This window comes from Phragmites australis, chromosome 6 (assembly GCF_958298935.1).
Source record: "Phragmites australis chromosome 6, lpPhrAust1.1, whole genome shotgun sequence".
In the NCBI taxonomy this organism is placed as follows: Eukaryota; Viridiplantae; Streptophyta; class Magnoliopsida; order Poales; family Poaceae; genus Phragmites; species Phragmites australis.
Genome location: NC_084926.1, coordinates 4,331,809 through 4,351,143, shown reverse-complemented (window position 1 = coordinate 4,351,143; position 19,335 = coordinate 4,331,809). Strand labels below are relative to the sequence as shown.

Genomic DNA, 19,335 nt, shown 5'->3' with positions numbered 1-19,335 from the left:
TCTTTCACTAACAGCTAGCGTCGTCCGAGGGGATAAAATACGTGTAGAAGCACTAGGAGATGTATGATGCCACCAAAGAAGAAAACCACCAAGGTGGCTAGCTCCACAGCCACACCTATGCGAAAATCCACACGGTAATTGCGACCAAGTGTGCGCTATGCCGACTTCAGCCCCATAGCTGTACGTAATGAGGGCCCTATGACCACCACTGAGTTGACCCCGATCTTGATTGTGGCTGACACTGAAAGAACAATGATGTCGCCTAGAGAGGGTCACCATCAGATACCCCCGACACGCCTAGACTCCACTCGCCTGGATCTGAAAGTCGCCTAGCTTCAAATCCTTTTGGAGCCTATGGGCTCTAAACTCTCTACGGAGCCCCAAGCCTTCAGAGGGTTAGGAACCCCCAGAGGGCACTAACTCCTGGAGGGCTTGGTGAGACGGTTGAGCCCCTCAGAAAGATCATCAGAAAGGGAGCCCATCAGTCATCATCTGTCTCCCATAAAGTGATCGATGTTTAATGTCATTCTAATAGATGACCGATCTAACACCTTATATAGGGTGGGCGCGGCAATCGGCAACCGGTCATGAGCAGCAACCACATGATGCCACTATAGTGCTACATTTAGATAATGTCATCAGAGTAAGTACAAAATTACTTGAGTCTGAGCAATATTTTACCAGGCTGGCCTTATGTCCTAGTTGTATAGCGACAACTTGTATCTCAACCTTTTTCATAGGAGTATGTATGTACACTTGCACTCTGTAAGACACTATAAATACAGACCGTGTGTATATGGTGAAAGAGGACCTTGTCCAAAAAATCATTGATGGTGTTCTGTTTGTCTCTATTTCTCTTCCAAACTTAAGCCACCCCTATAAATTGACTCTCGTCGTATTTTATTCGTATAAGATATTTATTCACCAACAATGATTATCTGGGTGCAAACGGCGAAAAGTAGTATGTCTGTATTTGTGCATGGTGTTTCCTTGCCAACACAAGTCTTATTTGGGGATCTCCATTCGTGCCATAGCCAGCACAAGCAGAGCTGTGGCGAGTTTGTCGAAATCTAGGACCCCAGGCCACCCAGCGCTTTCGGTCCGTCCTACTTGAACGGAAAGCTATCCGACGCGGCGGAACCACTAGCCATGTCTCGCCAAACCGGTGCGCACACCATGCCGTTTCGCAACGCTCCTCAACTGTTTGATCTGTCCTATTGGCTCTTGCAACTTGGTCCATTAGGGCCGAACCTTCTCCAGGACAGCTTCCTGAACACAACTTGTAACCTTACTGTTCTGCTCACCCGCACATTTCAATTTACACTACTTGGTTCACATCTAGATAAGGTTAAAGGTGTCGTCGCTCACTGCATAAGTCAAAAGTTCAAAACCACCACGTACTCTGGCTGAGATGCATACCTGCAGGCTAAGCTAAAGTACTAAACTAGTAGTATTGATTATTGCGAGTATCAGCTACCCATCTGATAGGCAATTGAGCTGGTCCTCCCAGGAGCTGGCATCGCCATCACTGACACCGTAGAATCCTGAATGACACGATTCCAGTTTCCAGCCAAGTTTATATATACACATCAAATTCCCATTGCGACCCGCCGCACTGCTTCGTGTGATCGTGTCATCCTAACACGACCTCCCTGCTCAACTCACACCGATGTACTCCTGCGAGCAAGACCACACGCCTGCTCGTACCACGTTCAACGCGAGCTACCAGCCGTGTGCCACGGGCCCCTCGCTCCAGCTCTCCGCGCATCAGCCCGGCCAAGTACTCCCGGCGGCAGACGGATCCGCGGCCAGCGTGCAGCCACGGCGCGCCAAGAAGAAGCACGCGGCGCGGCCGTCATCGCGCCGCTCGTCAACCACCGTTGTGGCAACCGACGTTGCCAACTTCCGGACCATGGTACAAGAGCTCACAGGCTTCCCAGCTGCCGCCATCTTCCGGCCGCTGCCGCGCAGGGTGCACGCGGCCAACCCCTTTGCCGTCGCCGCGGGACAAGGGTGTAGCGGTGAACGGCATGGACACAGTTCGGAGGCGACCAATAGTACTACCGGCGGCTACAACAGCCCTGACGCGCCGGCCGTGCAGCCTGTGATGGCGCAGCCGCCGCAGTGCGCGCCGGCGAGCGTGTTTGACGGGCTGTCGGACCTCGGGTCGCCGGAGTTCGACCCGTGGGCCGATTTGTCCATTGAATGAGTACTTATCAGCCAGATTAATGCAATCAGAGCATGGTAACTGGCTTGGTAATTTCGTTCTGTTCATGTTTATGTGCATGTATAGGCAGCTAAACGATGGAAGTTGTGTTTATTGTTTTAACAAAATATGCACTCATGCTCGTGTAATATCAAATATATTAACTTGATTTTCATAAATGTTCTACCGCCTCTTAGAACCACCGTGTCAGTGTTTATTCCTTTTCTTTTTTACCTTTTTTTCTCAGGTTGCCAGCTCCCCGTGATCTCTTGATGCAAACCTGCAAGTGCCATGTAAGAGACGTATCTCGCAAGTAACAGGTTGCACTGTAGTAAGTCTTGGTCATGAGTCATGAAACTTGACAAGTTTGGTTGAAAATGAAAAGCACCACTCAAGTTTTTCGTCACCAGATCGCGTCATGAGATTCTAGTTTTTTACTTCCTACTAAGAGTTTTTTTTTCCCGCTGATCCTACCGTCAAACTAGAACTGTTGTGCTTACTGAGCTCAGTTGGCTAGAATCGAATCCCAGAATCGGATCCCAGAATCGGCACGGGTGCTTACATTTACAAATGACTTGACGTCCTGTTAGAATAGAGATCGGAAGCTGTATTTTCTTTATCTAAAAAAAGCTTGTTTGTTTATTCATTTTTTTTTTCTGAATCGAACTCTGACAGACATCCTCTAACACAATTCGTGAAATCGTGTTGGCAGAACAGTCAATTTGGTTCTCAGATTGTCAGTACTTGATAAAAAATGTTTTTTTGGCTGACCACCAAATTATTTCGTGCCTTCTCAATGCTTTAGCTAAGCGAAAACTGCTGTTTTTCATGATTGCCCTAAATTACCAGGGAAAAATGGTTGTCCCATATATTGATCATTTACGAAAAAATGATCATCTGATTTTAATATCCTTATTAGTCATCAGGAAAAAACAATCATAACGAACCAACAATGTTGATTGCACACCTGAAAGAACAGTGTTGAGTGTAGCTAAAAATGAAAAACCAATAGAAAATTTTATTTGACGAGCACAGCTGTGCAGGCTAGGTTACAAGTTATTATTGTTCAAAAACAAGCAAGCATTTTGCAGTTCTATGCAGTTTTATTTTCCCATCCCAAAAACTAGAAGGAACAGAGATGGGCATCACTCTGCCCCTAGGAGGGCAAGGAGTATATCCTCATAGACTCATAGTCCCTAGTTGTATCTTTCGCAACAGCGCGATCCAACGGCACACTGTTCCTCTTCTGGTAGGCCTCCTTTATCAGCTTCAGGTCGACCTCGGCACGAGTAGTTATGACCCTGGTGAGAGAGTTCTCATCTGTGCCCACTCCTCCAAGAGCCAGTCGATTGACTTTCTCGAAGTAACTGTCAGGGCAAGTGAACCATCGGATGATCGCCCGCAGTGCTGCAGGGAACTCATCCTTGGGATCAGCTTTCACATCCTTTTAGCAGCGAGCAACAGACAACATTATGAACAATCAAACAATTTCTCGCAAAATTGTAAACAGTTCCTCTTCTAGCAATCTATGAGCACTTGAATAGGCACTTGAATTCTGACAAATAAATGAATGCAGGGCAAACAATAACAGTAATAGTGTCAATGAATGAACCGAAGTTGTGCAACATGTAATTATTTTTACCTCAGTTATTGACTGACCGAATTCTCTAGAACTATATAGTGCAACTCAAATGAGTGGCACAAAAAAATTTCAACCATGAAAGGAGGGGCATAGGTAACAGTACAGATGTTTTGTGGTGTGCCTTCATAATTTGAATGGAAAATAAACTTTACTAACAATAGGTCACTTATTATTATTTACCGTAGTGATTGGATGACTGAACTGATCATTGTAGTTATTGAATGTTGTAAGTAGCCGAGCTTTGCTCCGTGTGGTGAGGATCCTGATGATCTCATCATCACTGTAAGCCTTCTTATGGATCTTCTCATGAAGTATTTTGGCTTCAGAATGAGTCAATGAAGTGTTCGCTTCTGGGCCATCATAGCGGTATTCAGAACTCCCTTTACCAACGCTCAGTTGTTTTAATCCACTCAAAACAAGAGGGTTCTGAATCAGTAGCTATCCAATAATGATGATGATGATGATGATGATGATAATGATGATGATGATGACAGAATCGCTTGGCGATTGTCAATGAATATATAAGCTAGAGAATCCTCTATCTTCTTGTTCAAAAAAATAATTATAACAGAAAGCACATCCAACTTAATTCAAGGGTAACATGTTCACAACCACTAAATGGTCCAGTTTTCAGTGAAAGAAGGATATCAAGGAAACCAGTATCGCATATATTTCTCATATGGGATCATCATTGCACTCATGCTTCTAAATCGGCTGTATCAAGGTCCAGGAAAAAAACACACTAGGCTAGTTAAAATGTATCAACAGGATCATCGGGTTTGTGACATCTAACATCTCATCTTCAGAATGCACTATTCTAGTCATGGGACCAAGAGCATAAAGAGTTTATACCGTATCACAGTGCAAGCACTGCATTTAGCGATTTGTATAACTTTGAGATGGAAAAAAAAAACAGCTCAAGATCACATTTCGACAATGACAAGCGCAGATCGGCTGATGGGATCTCTACATATGAAAACAGCACCACGTCGTGATAAGTGAGAAGAGATCTGGAGTCGTCACCTTGCGGAAGTCGCCGGTGACGTGCGCGGCGAGCCGGCGACGTCCTCCTCGAGCGAGCGCTTGAAGCGGTCGTGGTATGCCTGCTTGGCCGCGAAGAGCTGCGCGGGCGTGCGCGCGCACGCGATCTCGACCAGCGTGCGGCCCCCGGGGTGCCACTTCCTGGCCTCTTCGTTCGCCAGCACCGCGTCCCTCTCCGCGGCGTCTAGCGTCCACAGGATAACCGCCCTCTGGTGGCAGGGGTCAATTAATTGCGAATCAGACAGAGTCCCAATCGTAATCGATCAGCGCGCGTGCTTCGATCTATCGACTGGTTACCTCGAACTTGCCGTGGATCTCGTCGTTGAGGGCGCGGAGCAGCTCCTCCCCGTACGCCTCGGCGTAGCCCCGGCGGATGGCGCGGCGCTGCGCGGCGTCGCGGTGGGCCAGGATGGAGATGATCAGCTTCTCGTTCGTGCCCCATCCTGCGATCCAGCAAGAGAAAGAGAGAGAAGCAGGCCGCGTCAGTTGTCAGCCCGTGCAAAGAAATGCGCGCTCGTGCGAGTGATCATGTCATGGTCGGTGGGAGCGGGACCTTGGAAGGCCTTGCGGAGCTGCTCGCAGTCCTCGGCGACGAGCGGGACGGCCAGCGTCGCCATTGCTTCTGTTCGGCTAGGCTCGTTCTCTGTTTGCCTCGGTGGGATTCGCCGATTCAGGACCGGGTGGGGAGATGTGTAGAGTGTAGTGTGGGCCGAGGCGCGCGCGCGCGCGGGGAGCAGGCGCTGTGAGGTGCGATACGCGAGGCACGCGGTTCGCTCGCTCGATCGGGGCGTCGGACAACACACGCACCGACAACAGTTTTCGCGGCCTGGTTGGCATTTGGGACCCGTGGTGAGGTCAGTCAGCACGCGTACGTGTCCACGACGCATGTGGTAGAATTTGATTACAATTACCAATCAATTAGTAATAGGGTGTTTTTATTAAAAGATATATCTTTTGATTAAGAGATTTTATGCTATTTTATTGTGTCTATTAGAGAAACATATCTCTCTAATGACACCTATTTACTTTACTTGACCTCCTTATCGTTAGCATCAAGCCTTTTACTTGGCCCCGATCATCTCATCATCAATTGTCAAGTCGCCTCCACTACCTGCACATCATAAAATAAGCAAACATGTTTTCCTATTCTAAACCATCTTCAGATTAGCTCAAAACAAAAATCATTAAATGAAAGAACATTCTGTAGAAATCGTGAACATCGGATGTTCCAGTGTATTCTACCTCTGAACACTAGACCATCCGGTAAGTCCAACTTCTTTGTGCACTGGAGAATCTCGCATTTACAAGAAAAAGTCTAGTGCATTGCTCCAGTGTTCACTGTCTAGTCACCGGAACATCCGGTACCTTCATCTCTAACAGAACACAATATTCCAATCCCTCTGTAAGAAATGGTCCGGTGATTAGTCCGGTGTTCAACCCTGCACACAAGACTTTCTGGTGAGTACCACTGCACCAGACTTCACAATTTCACCCTCTTTGCAAAAAAAGCTCTGGTGTACTCTCTATTACTCATACAGTTCATCACCGAACTGTCCGGTAAGTATCACTCATCAAAACCCAGTTTTCATCATTCTTTATTGGAAATAGTCCAGTGCACATAAGTAGCCAACACCGGACCATCCCGTGCTCATTTCAAATTTTGCCACCAAACTGAAAACCTCTGGCGTCAGTATCAGCACCACACTGGATCATCTGGTGAAACCAATTTCGCAGACACCAGGTAATCCAATGAGAACAAATCAACTTGATTCAGAGAAAATCATTCTAATTCCATTCTCCTACAACTCGAGTTAGTCATAAACAAGAACAAACATCAATACACACATGCTAACAAAGGCCAACTCAACTCAAGCATTATCAATGACTCATCACACTTATCAACCAAAATATTTATTCACTTGGTTTTTTATCTGATTTGCACACCGGTCATGGTGGCACGAGGTTTCGACGACCATACCAAAAGAACCCAACGACCACACCAAAGAAACAGCAACATGCGATAAATGACGTCCCCATCTATATTTTATGGAATGTATAGAAGGAAAAAAAACTATCACACCTTTCAAAATTTAACAAGAACACTTAATCAAGTTGCAAACTAAACGGTAGAATATATCCTCCAAATGAGGCGTGTAGTTTTTTTAATGGGCTGACAATCTTGTCCTCAGGGTCTAACGCTCTATTGTCTTAGTTGCTTATAGTTTCGTTTAGCGACTATTATCTCCTTTTTCTTTTTTAGGCCTAGGCCATACTAATTCATGTAAATATTTTTGTAAACACTCTCTGTTCGCTCTCTTAAATGATTCCGGTATAGCTCCTGCCGTTCTAAAAAAAAAATTGCACACAGGCATGAATATATCTGTCTTTTGGAGGAATGTAAGCAATTGCTGATACGTCATCACATTTTCCCAAACAAAAAATCATATTTTTTGCTGGTCATGATGCACCCATAACAAATAACTGAAGCGATCATTCATAGCTATATTTCTCTCCTGGAAACAATGCTAACTATCAATTTTTTTATCTTTAATGCGATGATGGTGTATGTAAATATGCAAACATTGACACTAATTTTTAGTCTGCAAGACCACTATATGTAGTACTAAACGTGCAAATGCCATTCTGTTTGTTGTTTGAATATAGTGAATCTGCAAGCATAGTAAACACTGTGCTATGCACTAACAGATCAAGAACTGGACAATGGCATCAGTGATGCTGTTATGCACTGAACCTGTGCTATGCACATGAACCTGCATTAATCTCAGCAATGTAAGTTTATTTGAGATTAAAATATGAACTAAGGAACCAATGAGGCAGACGCGTACAGTCAATTGACCAAATCCTTTTGCTCAGAAAACCAAAGACATATTACCAAGCCCTTATGAGTGACATCCACACACCACGCTAGTGGCGAGCAGAATTACACGCATATGCGCTCAGCTCTAAGCAGCTGCTCACCGCCTTCCGAATAGCCGGAAACGCCATGTGAAATGTCATTTGCAGTTTTGCACGTCAAAAAGCAGTGCCGAACACCGCCCAAACAGAGCACGTCGACACGTCTGATCCGCCTCCGAAAGCTCGGAACGACTAGGCGCCCAAGCATCAAGACCACGCACCCCGCCGAGTCATCACTCCCTCGCCGCCCCATCACTCGCCGAACCGGTTCGGATTAGGCAGCAGTCACAATTCACAAAGGCAATGCAGCAGGCTAGCTCGACGTGCGTACCGATGGATTTGACGCCGCATTATCGCTCGGCACGAGCACGTTAGCTTGCGCGCGTCGCTGTCCGCATGCCGAAACCGGGCGTCCGCCCCCTTCCCGTTTCAGGCGCGTCACGTCGGCGTCGGGGCGCGGCCCAGCTGCGCCGACTCGACATTCTCGGACGTATGGGGGAGAAGAGTCGCCTCATGCTCGTTGGCGCATGCAGTGATGGTGTGACTTTGAGCAGGGCCAGGGTGATGAACACAAATCCATAATTACAGACATCTCGACTAGGATTCGTGGATAGGCAGCACCACGTGTGACGATATGATGGTATAGTCTTGGTCCATGACAGCACGATCAACACTCCATGCTACTGAGACTACTCCCAAAAAAAAAATGAAGTCTGAAGAATGCAAGAGACGCAACTCCGAAAGAAGAACAGACGAGCCACTCAGCCACGTAACGCAAAGGCTCATATATACGTGTGCTCGCCTCTCGTTCACCTACCCGGCAGCTAGCACCACCTGGATCGCCCAGCAGTACCAGTACCAACTCGTAAAGTGTCAATGCCACGAGGACGCGCACGCCTTCAGAACTTAAAAAAGGCACGGTGCTAGCCATGCCCACATGGTCAGGCCGAGAAGCTTAACGCACGCACTAACGGATCACCCGTGGCGCACCGCACGCAACACGCGCTGTGAGCCTATGACCTCGTGGAAACCAAGTTGTGGGGTGCAGGTAAAAGAGACTGCTATCTAGGTCATCTTTAGGTTTGTCAGTTCCAGCGATCCAAATACAAACCTCTTCCAACAAGTGGCTCGTCTATATGACTAAGTCCTACTAGCTACTATACCAAAGTGGCAAGCAGTTAGGCAGAGCTAAAAGGAAAATAACCGCGGCCAACTCCCGGCACAAACATCTCATCTCGATATACAATATCGGCTTGTGCCTGAAGCCCTGAACGTAAACGTACACCGGTGTATTGCTGTTGGCTTCCCAAAAGAGAATTCAAATGCTCGTGTATTGCTGTTGGAACCTTGGGGCCCTCCTCCTTCCGGTTGAACGTACTGAACTCGTGCCGAAACTTTGCACGACATGCCAATGGCATCGCATACGAACTTTTTGCACATGTACGTCACGGTATCGACGTCATGCACGGACTCATGGCTACCATACGATTCGGTTTCGTGTTCATGCATGCATGTTGCGTATAGTTGGACTCGAAAAACGAACGGCTCACTTTTGATGCCGATGTCGCAGGTAGAAATTGTAGAATTCAGAGAGCAAAGCTTCGATGCAATAAACAATTAAAAGAAAACGCAACTCAAAAGCTGTATCACCGCATCCATTCATGTGACTGATTCTCACGGTGTCAGGGCAGACGCGTCGTACAGTCACTTTACCAAGTCCTTTTTGCTCACGAAAAAAAAAACACAACACACCAAGTATTACGAGTCACGTCCGATCCACGCTAGTGGCAAGCAGATTTACACGTCGCCGCAGCTCGCTCCAATCGCCATGTGAAATGCCAATTCGCACGTCAAAAGCATCACCAAACCGCCCGGACGGAGCACGCCGACACGTCCGCCCTCGAAAGTTCGGAACGAGGAGGCATCCAAGCGTCAAGACCACCACCCCGCCGAGTCGTCACCGCCTCACCGCTTGCCGTTCTCACGAAAGGCGCGGGAGCCCGTTGGGCGTCGGAAAGCACACAGGGCAAAAGGCGGAAGTGAGCGAGTGGTTCCGTGGATACGCTAGGCCGCGCGCCGTACGCGAAAGCTGATCCGATCCCGAGCCGATTTGACGCCATATCGGCCGACCCGAGCACGTTAGCCCGGGGCGCGTCGCTGTCCGCATGCACGCCGAAACCGGGTCGTCCGCCCCCTTCCGTTTCTGGCGCTCCCCCGCGCGTCACGTCGGCGTTGAGGCGCGGCCCAGCTGTGCCGAACGGCCATTCTGGGACGCCGGGGAGGAGGGGAAGAGTACCACAGTCCACCTCCTCGTCATTGATCGCATCTAGACAGGCGCCCCGGCACTTCGGCACGCCTAACTCTCGTCCACCGAATGGTTCGGCCTCCGGCGTCCACCCTCCTATTTATGCCTCACTGTACCATCAAAATTCCCAGCTCTTCTAAGTCCAGCTCCGCGCCGAACCCCCACGCTGCACTTGGAGTCCGTCCCTGCGACTGGGAGCATCTCGCAACGAGGTATCGCTCCGGTTGTTGGCTTGCTGATATCTTATTGTTGTTTTCTCTACACTAGTTCAGTCCAAGCTGTAGTTGGTCTGTCGCTGATTACTGGGATGTTGATCATGGTTTGTTCTTTGATCTACTACTGCATCTAAGAAGAAATTAATGCCATCATGGAATGATATGCGAACTAGTCTTTTGATTCTTACATAGAAAAAGAATACATATGTTTTTGCTTCACTGTTGAACTCTATGTCACCGTTTTTTTTCTTTTTTTTTGTCTAGGATGTTATTTTTTTTTTCCTTCGCAGGTTTCAAGCATCGCGAATTGCGATGGATGAGTTTCCTCTGATCAGCGACCATAGTGTGCTATTTCAAGGCCGCGGCATGTTCGGTGCAGGGTTTGAGGCAAGCATGTTCGCTGCTGATGGATACGCTGGTATTGCCAATTCTTCATCAGAAAGCAATGCTATGCGGATGCAAGACGAACGCAAGAACAAGGGAAAAGATTTATTTTTCTGCGATTTGCCTGAACTCGGTGGCTTCAATGATCTCGAAACAAACCTGAGGTAACCCCTTGCTACCTTGAGCATGTGTCTCTAGCATCAGCAACGCCACCTTTTTGTGTTTTTTCAACAGATTTTTTCCCTCTTTCTTTTTGAGGTTTAACATTTTTCCTTTTTTATTTTTTTGAAGAAATTTGGATCACACGTTTGATATAGGGAGCAATTATTTCGAGGATCCACTATGGTCTTCAATTTGCTCACCATATGCTCAGCTTGTACCAAGCAGCTGCTTTGACAATATCAATTTGTCGAATGAGAGCACGACTGATCCTGTATTACAGTCATCAGTTTCAGTTCCTGATCAGGTACTTCCAAAATCTATCTTCCTGATTACTTCTCTCTCCTTTTCGAAGGTCATATGCTGCAAGGATTTCCTTCCGAGGGTAGCTTCTCTTGTCATGCCAAGAGTCAAGATATTTGCCCTTTTGAATATGCAACATATCACCACAGCCCAGACCATATTTTTCCTGAAAAGAATATAGGTTTCATTGAGGAAAATATTTTATTTTATTTTCTTTCACCTTCTGCAGGTTAATCTGACACATCCCACCACCACGCAACAACAATCCATGAAGGAAGGGAGGGATACACCTTTGAGTTGTGAGGGACATGCGAGTTCTTCTGGGGGAATGGAGACATTCTCACAGCATTCAGATGCTGAACTTTTCTGCCCCTTCGATGACGTTGCAAGCATGAAGCAAATCGGTGGCTGTCAGGGACTGGAGGATTTTTTTTGCTCAAATCAGGAAATGCTAGCCCCAACGGCATCTAGTACTATGTGCACTGATGAAACTGTGCCTCCATCTTCTTGCTCAGGGCCGGATCTTGCTGCTGCTCACGTTCCTCGTTCTACGAAGAAGCCGCACGATCGATTGAATGGGAATCCAGATATGATCCTCGAGGGAATGGCTGAAAATCCACTGGAGATATACTTCCCTCCACTGACAACGTATGAAGAGCCTGAAGTGGTGATGAATGGCACTTCAACACAAACGCCGCATCAGTTCCCTGTAGATTCTGCCGGCAACGGTGTCCTGAACTCTGCAGGCTTGCAATTTGGTTCAAAGGGAACGACTTCTGCAGAGTCCAGCGAGCAATCTTCCTCACCATTGATCCTGGAAGCCGTGCCGGTAAAGGATCTTGGCTTTCAGAAGCTTCAGGAAAGCATGAACCAGGTAGACTTACAGTAATTGGCATAACACATCGTAATCATTCTCGTGATGCACTAACACTCTTCTATCATTTATCCATTCGATAAGTACTTACCTTTTTGTATCCTTTTACGTGCCTTGCAGATGGATGTGGCAACCAAAGGACGCATAAGGGACGCCTTGTACCGGTTGGCCAACTGCGTCGAACAAAAGCATTATGCTACGAGTGGAGCAGCGGGATCATCAGGTTCAAAGAGGTAAAAGCATGACAACTTTTGCCTATTTTCTTCGATGTACTCGGATCCGCCACTCGAAGTTCTCAACGTCTCTGTGCTTGTTTCTCAGGTTCAAAACAGGCGGATGGACCGAAACGCAGACGAACCCCATGGATCAGTCGGTAGCACAGCTGCTTCTACAGAAACCGCTGTACCGAAAGACTGTCTTGTCGCATCAGCCGTGCCAGGCAAACCGTGTTAATCATGTAACCCCTGATATCATATGTGCTAAAAAGTTAGCTTTATTATGAAATTGGTAAAAACGCAAAGTGATTTAACATTATAATTTAAATGATATGTATATGTTGATATGCTTAGGGTAGCATAATCGTGTGAGTGGTGTTGTATGGATTGACGTGTGTCAAGTTTGCAAGAAATTGTGCTCGAAATTATATGTTAGTTTTTTTCATATGCAGATATACCCTGAGGGTGGATATGGTTGATGATAGATACTGTTAAGTTGATTAGGAAGTTATATAAGACGTTTAGATTAGAGAGCAATGTACATAAACATGTTGCACTATGAGAAAAATACTAGAGTTGTAATCTTCATGATGCCGAACGTCAAGTGGAGTATAGCGTGAAAAGATTGTTTTATTGAGCATACATGCGTGTATGCTATGAAATAAAGAGAGAATAATTTCAAAGCACAGTACTGAGGTCGGCCTTGTACTGTGTGCTGGCGCTGGCGAGCCCTTACAGCCTGTTTGCTTAGCGGCCCAGGAGGGAGTTGCGGTGAGGCGGCCTGGCAGCAGCCCGGGGCGGATGGCCCGGCTGGCCTGGCAACGGTCCAGAAGCGGATCGATGGCGCACATGAGATCGCGGCCTAGGACAGGCGTGCAGGCCGGCTCGGCCCATGCGAGGCGCGCGGGAGTGCTCGCGTGGCGGCCGAGGTGGAACGAGACGGCCAAGCTGCGAGGCCGTCAGCCCATGTGGGCGGGCGCGGCTCAGTGGAGCGGCCCAAAGGTGGCGCGCGGTCGAGTTTTATATATATATATATATAATATTAAAAATTTAAATAAATAGATTCTTCGCAGGAGAAATTGCAAAATTAGGCGTCTGCAGCTCTTTGAGAGGGCGGTTAGTGAGAGGGCGAGAGGCCTAACCGCCCCCTCAAAGGGCGGGTACGGCCTGCCCGCCCGAGCCACCTCCCTTACCGTCCTCTCAGGGGGCGGTAAGGGCCCTTCCCGCCCGCGCCGCTTGGTTGCCCCCCCCCCCACCCAGCCTCTTCTATAAAAGTGGCTAAAATTAGACTAAAATATCATTTTATTTAGAAAAAAAAAGTTGAGAAGAGGGAGGAGAAGAGAGGAGAGGAGAGGGGAGGAAGAGAGCCCGATGAAGCCCTGCTGTATTTGAGCCGCGGATTTGAAGATTATTTTCGGGTAAGTTTTTTTTTTCCTTTTATTGTTGTTAATTAGTGCAGTAGTAGTATATGACATAGGTTTTAGACATGTATGACTTAGGGTTTAAAAAATTATCAAATTTATTTAGAAAATTGTACGATAGCAGTGAAATATAGAATATTATTTTTACTATATTATTTTACTATATTAGGGTTATAATGTGAGACATAGGAGGTAGCAGTATAGGATAATTTGCGAACTTAGGATATAGCATTTAGAAATTATTTTATCCGATAATTAGAAATATAATTGTTGGTCTTAACATTGGTTATGTTTACGGGTGTTTTCAGGGATGATAGATAAATTAAATTTTCAGATATATTATGGTGAGGGTGAAATTAGGTACGGTCCTAACAGTGTAGATATGTCTGAATTTCGTCATGTCATGAAGGGTCTTAGTAAAGCTAATAAGAGGACCATTATGGGTGTGTGCAAATAGCTCATGCGGTTTTTCCAACTGTATCCGCAGCAACATGAGCTGAAGTTGAAAGCTGTCCTCAGCCGTGCTAGTCATGGATACTTTGGTGAGCTTGTTCCCATCGAAGCCACATCAACTTGGAGGCAGTATATAGATATATGTTGTGAACGTGGCCTGCTGCTGATTTTGTTAGCTAAGGCGTACCTGAAAGATCAAACTGAGGAGAACTCTGCAGAAGCAGTAGCAGGACCAAGTGAGGCAATGGAAGATGAATGAGAGACGGCTAATGTTGGGTCCAGGGAGGATGTTAGTGATATTCCAGAGCTGCAACCGATGGGTGTAGCTGATGAAGGAGAGCACATTCCTAGCATCATTGAAGATATGGATTTGGAGGATGAAGAGTTGGAGAAAGGCCTTGCCAATGGGGATTCGGCTAACGAGGAGGGTAATACTCCAGTTTCTGCAGAATGGAGGGATCATGAATTTTCGAAGCTGGTGGTTAGTGAGGCTGATCGGACACCGTGGCAGTACCATGAGAACGAGGTGTCACAGGGTGCTATGTACCCTACAAAGGAGGCAGTTATTGATGCAGTGAAATTCTGATCGTTGTCTCTTCGGAGGCAATTCAAGGTTGTTAAATCTAGTAAAAGGGAGTACGATGTGAAGTGTTTGATGCCGCAGTGTCCTTGGCGGGTGCACGCATTCAGAGAAAAATGGGTAGACTACTGGCAGTGCTTAATAGTTAAGGAACATAATTGTCACATTGAGGAAATAGAGTTCACCCATCGGAACCTATCATCTGCCTTCATTGTAAATGTTATGTACGGGGAGATTGTGGACAACCTAAGGTATGAGCCAAGATCAATAATCCGTGCTATTGAGCAAAGGTTCCAGTACACAATAAACTATGCGAATGCATGGAGGGCGAAACAAAAGACTATTGAGATGAGGTTCAGAACATATGAAGATTCATATCACAATCTACCTCGTCAATTAGCCACAATTTGTGGAAGGAACCCAGGAAGCTACTATGATATCAAGCATTACCCCTCTACTGATGTGGAGTACAACGAAAAAAGAGTGTTGCAGCGTGCTTTTTTTGCATTCGCCGTAACTATCAAAACATTTCGATATTGCTGACCCATCATATGCCTAGATGGAACATTCCTGACTAGGAAGTACAAATGGCAGATATTGTCTGTAATTGAGGTCGACGGTAACAACCAAGTCCTGCCACTAGGGTTTGCTTTCGTGGAGAGTGAGAATGGGGATAGCTGGTATTGGTTCCTAGAGCGGGTCAAACATGCAATTATTCTTGACTGACTAGATGTATGTCTCATTCATGATAGACATGCACGATTGTTGCAGGTTTTGTTGGATATACAACATGGTAGCGTTCGACGCGATGTAGCAGCACAGTGGCCCGATCTCAAAAGCAGGTGGTGCATGCGCCATATGGGTGCGAACTTCTACATACAATTTAAAAACAAAGAGTTGATGAAGCTTTTCAAAAAGTTGTGCAGTCAAAACCAGCAACGGAAGTTCAATGCACTATGGGCAAGACTTGATGAACTGACTCTAAAACAAACTGCGGAGGCTGCACCTAACGGTGATGAATCAATAGCTCTCGGACCTCTTCCAACCGATACTCCGCAGATAGTAAGGAGATCAGGCTCATCTATTCGGAACTTCTCACAGTGGATACGTAATAAGCCAAATGAAAAATGGGCTCTGTTGTACGACAGTGGTGGTGCAAGGTATGGAGTAATGACTACAAATCTTGCAGAGGTTTATAACTGGATCATGCGTGGAATGAGGTCTCTACCACTAGTTGGAATTGTAGAAGGTATTTTGCATGGGACTTGTAAGTACTTTATTGATCGGTATGCAGCTGCTAAGATTGTAATGAAGGACAATCGTATGCTTTACGGATGGATACTATGTGAGTACATGGAGAAGGCCAATAAGAAGGCCCACATGCATCGCGCAAATCAAGAAGGGACTGCGGAGCACAGATTCAGTGTCCTGTGCCAGGATAAGGGTTAGAGGGGGGGGGGGGTAGACGTGAGCGGTATGTTCAAGAGTGTGTGCTAAGGAGTGGGACATGCATCTGTAGTTGCCAGAAGCCACAGTTACTCCACAAACCTTGTATACACATCATAGCTGCGTGTGCGGAGCACCATATGCTTCCCAGGCAATATGTTTCAAAGTATTTTATGAAAGATTAAATACTCAACACCTGGAATCATGAGCTGTATGGTTACAACATTGTTGACACTTTTACAAGTAATCTAGGGCCTGGCCGAAGACAAACTCGTCGGATTTGCAACGATATGGATGAATCCGAGGCTGGCCCTAAGGTCAAGCGATGCAGTCAGTGCAATGAAATAGGTCACACGTACAAGTATTATCCCAAAAATGCACCTGGTGATGCACCTGTTGTCTAGGTGAGTTTTATGGTGCTTTGTGCTCAATTTGTACCATTTGAACCTTCGTTTGTAGGTCACTATCGCAGTGTGTTAATGTTGTATATAGTGATATAGTTAATTTGCATTCAAAGTATATTGTTACTGTCTATATTTAACAATGCATTAATGTACATGTCTTTCAAATGCAGATATGGCCGACCCTGCGACCCCCGAGCTTCTAGACCCTGCAGTGGACAAGAAGCATCGCAACTTTTTATCCGTCGAGCACCAGACGGAGCTAGGAGTGTTTCGACCACGGGGCTCTGGAGAGCTACTCACGATAGAAGAGTGATGAAAGCACAGGTACTTCGATAATTTCATACGAAATTGCCATATCACTGATGTAATTCCATATTATTGATATATTGCAATACTTGTAGGTTGGCGCAGGCTTTAAACAAGAAGTGACAATATTACCCAGCTTTTTCTAAACAATAAATGACAACACGGGTACCAATAAATGTGTAATCTCTGACCATGATCAATGACACAACTTTCCTATTCTTCAAGATGGAATCCGATGCTCCTGCCACCAGCTACGCCCCTGCACTCACTCCTTTCTTCAAGAGCGAATCCAATGCTCTTGCCTCCCCCAACTATAAATAGCTGAACCTCCTTACGTTGATGCACCATTCATTTCTCAGATCTCTCAAGTGCAATGTCTTTCTCAGCTCCATCAAATCCACCAAAGAAATATTGGAGGACTACCATACCTGAAGGTCTCGAACCACCAATGTGCTTCTGTGGTGACCTTTGTAAGCTCCGCGAGTTGCAAGACATCTCTGAAAGTGCATCTAGGCCCCCTAAGTGGGTTTTGGCTTATTGATGATAAAACGATTAAGGAACTAATATGTTTATCTAAGTTATGAACATGTTTAAGTATTAGTTGAGAAGACATATGACGTTTGACGCCCATCAAAACGAAAGGAGAAGCAACTAAGAGTACTCAATAGGATTTAAATTCTTTTATTTTTGAAATTGAGTCTAGGATAGCCGCTCTATTAAGAGGGTTGCATTTGATTGCTTGGTTAGTGTCTCAATGCTCAAGATATCTTTTAGAACCAACAAGTTGAGAGATAGACTCACCCACGGACACCGAGTTAATTCTGCAAAAGTTCACTGAGTCCGGATACTCCGGTGTTCACCGGATACTCTGGTACTCAGTGTTTAGTCCGGAGTCTCCGAGGTAGACTCCGGCAGAGAGTCTCGGTTCTGATTTATTTTCATTGAAAAAAGACCAGAGTCTCCGGTGTTGACCGGATACTCCGGTAGTTTATGGGTTTTGAGGCTGGAGTCTCCGAGGGAGACTCCGCCAGAGAGTCTTGGTTAAGTCTTTATTTTAATTAAAAAAGACTGAAGTCTCCAGTGTTCACCGGATACTCCGGTACCTGGAGAGGCTGGAGGGTCCGGCTAGTCTCCGGACTTAGTCTTTTTTGAAAGCCCTGTCAGGACTGGAGACTCCGGTGTTCACCGGAGACTCCGGTAACTTAACAGAATTGTAACGGCTAGTTCTGACACGTTTTGTGACCGTTTTGATGCCGTTTTTGGATTTGGGGCCGGATACTCCGGTGTTCACCGGATACTCTGGTCAGGTCTGACAGAACAGTAACGGCTAGTTTTTGAGAGAGGCCTATAAATACTCGTACACCCCATGACATTTAAGGCTTGCTGTTGCTGGTGAACTCTAGACTCTTTGAGCACTTTAAGAGCATTCAAAGACCCTCCAACCACCTCTAGTGCAAAGTTTGCAAAATTTAATGAGGTTGTGTTTGGAGAGGGTTTAAGCCACTTGAGCATTGAGTTCTTCCTCGAGCATTCGTTGTGATCATTACTCTTGAAGCTTCGTGCTTCTAGACGACAAGGCGTCGCCCGTAGAGCACCCAAACTTTGTGGAGTGCCACGGGAAGTTTGTAATCATCTTCGAATTGAGTAAGGAAATTCTATCTTGATCTTTGTGGTCGCTAGAAGAGGATAGGGTTGGAAAATACCCGGCTCTTTGTGAGCTCCTCAACGGAGACGTAGACACTTCTTTGTGAGGTGGCCGAACTCCGGGATAATCTCTCGCGTTCTTATTTGTGCAATTTGTCTAATCGTGTGAATTTGTGATTCTTCATACAAATTGCCCTAGTGATCATCTAGCTAGTGTTAATTGATATTTTAGCTCTGTGATATCCAGTAGACCTAGCTTCAGCTATAGATTCTAGCTACTTGCTTTAATTCGTAATTGTTCTAGATTTTCTTTATAGATCGGAGACTCCGGACTAGACCGGATACTCCGGACGAGACTGGAGTATCTGACCTTCACCGGAGTATCCGGCAGATTTAATCCGCTGTTTTAGTTTTAATTTTCAAAAAATCCTATTCATCCCCCCTCTAGGCACTTTCAATCTCATACATTTATGGGCTGCGCTTCTTCATGTGTGCCAACTACGAGTATGACAAGCCTCAACATGCAACAACTGGTTATCGACCGATACGACAACAGATATCAGCCTCATCTCTTTCGATTTTGCACCCTGTTTTACTAACTTCTCATCTTGTTCCATTTGTTCAGTCCCCTCCACCGCTCTGTGATTTTATTCAATGGCTCGACAATGAGCAAAATGACGCACAGAAGCAGTGGGTCGACATGAACATGAGGTGGAGAAGTGAAGCGTACGCATGTCAGGAGTACGAGCAACAGCAAGAGGAACTCCGCCTCAAGCGGGAGGAAGAAGAGCGTACAAGGAAGGCTGAGAGGGAAAGGAAGC

At 46.2% G+C, this 19,335-nt stretch overlaps 2 protein-coding genes and 1 pseudogene across 2 annotated transcripts; 2 read left to right on the top strand and 1 right to left on the bottom strand.

Moving 5' to 3' along the window:
• Positions 1-1,422: 1,422 nt before the first annotated feature.
• LOC133920361 (uncharacterized) lies at positions 1,423-2,610 on the top strand. Its single transcript, XM_062364979.1, has one exon. It carries the CDS (start codon positions 1,670-1,672, stop codon positions 2,207-2,209), a length of 540 nt encoding a protein of 179 aa, XP_062220963.1. The 5' UTR covers positions 1,423-1,669; the 3' UTR covers positions 2,210-2,610.
• A 588-nt stretch (positions 2,611-3,198) lies between these two features.
• Positions 3,199-5,628, bottom strand: LOC133921206 (annexin Gh1-like; annotated as a pseudogene).
• Positions 5,629-10,093: 4,465 nt separating this feature from the next.
• On the top strand, positions 10,094-12,580 carry LOC133920360 (protein LNK1-like). Its single transcript, XM_062364978.1, has 6 exons — positions 10,094-10,322; positions 10,616-10,873; positions 11,001-11,175; positions 11,401-12,045; positions 12,166-12,278; positions 12,367-12,580. The coding sequence occupies exons 1-6, from the start codon at positions 10,180-10,182 to the stop codon at positions 12,545-12,547; spliced, it is 1,515 nt and encodes a 504-aa protein (XP_062220962.1). The 5' UTR covers positions 10,094-10,179; the 3' UTR covers positions 12,548-12,580.
• Positions 12,581-19,335: the final 6,755 nt, after the last annotated feature.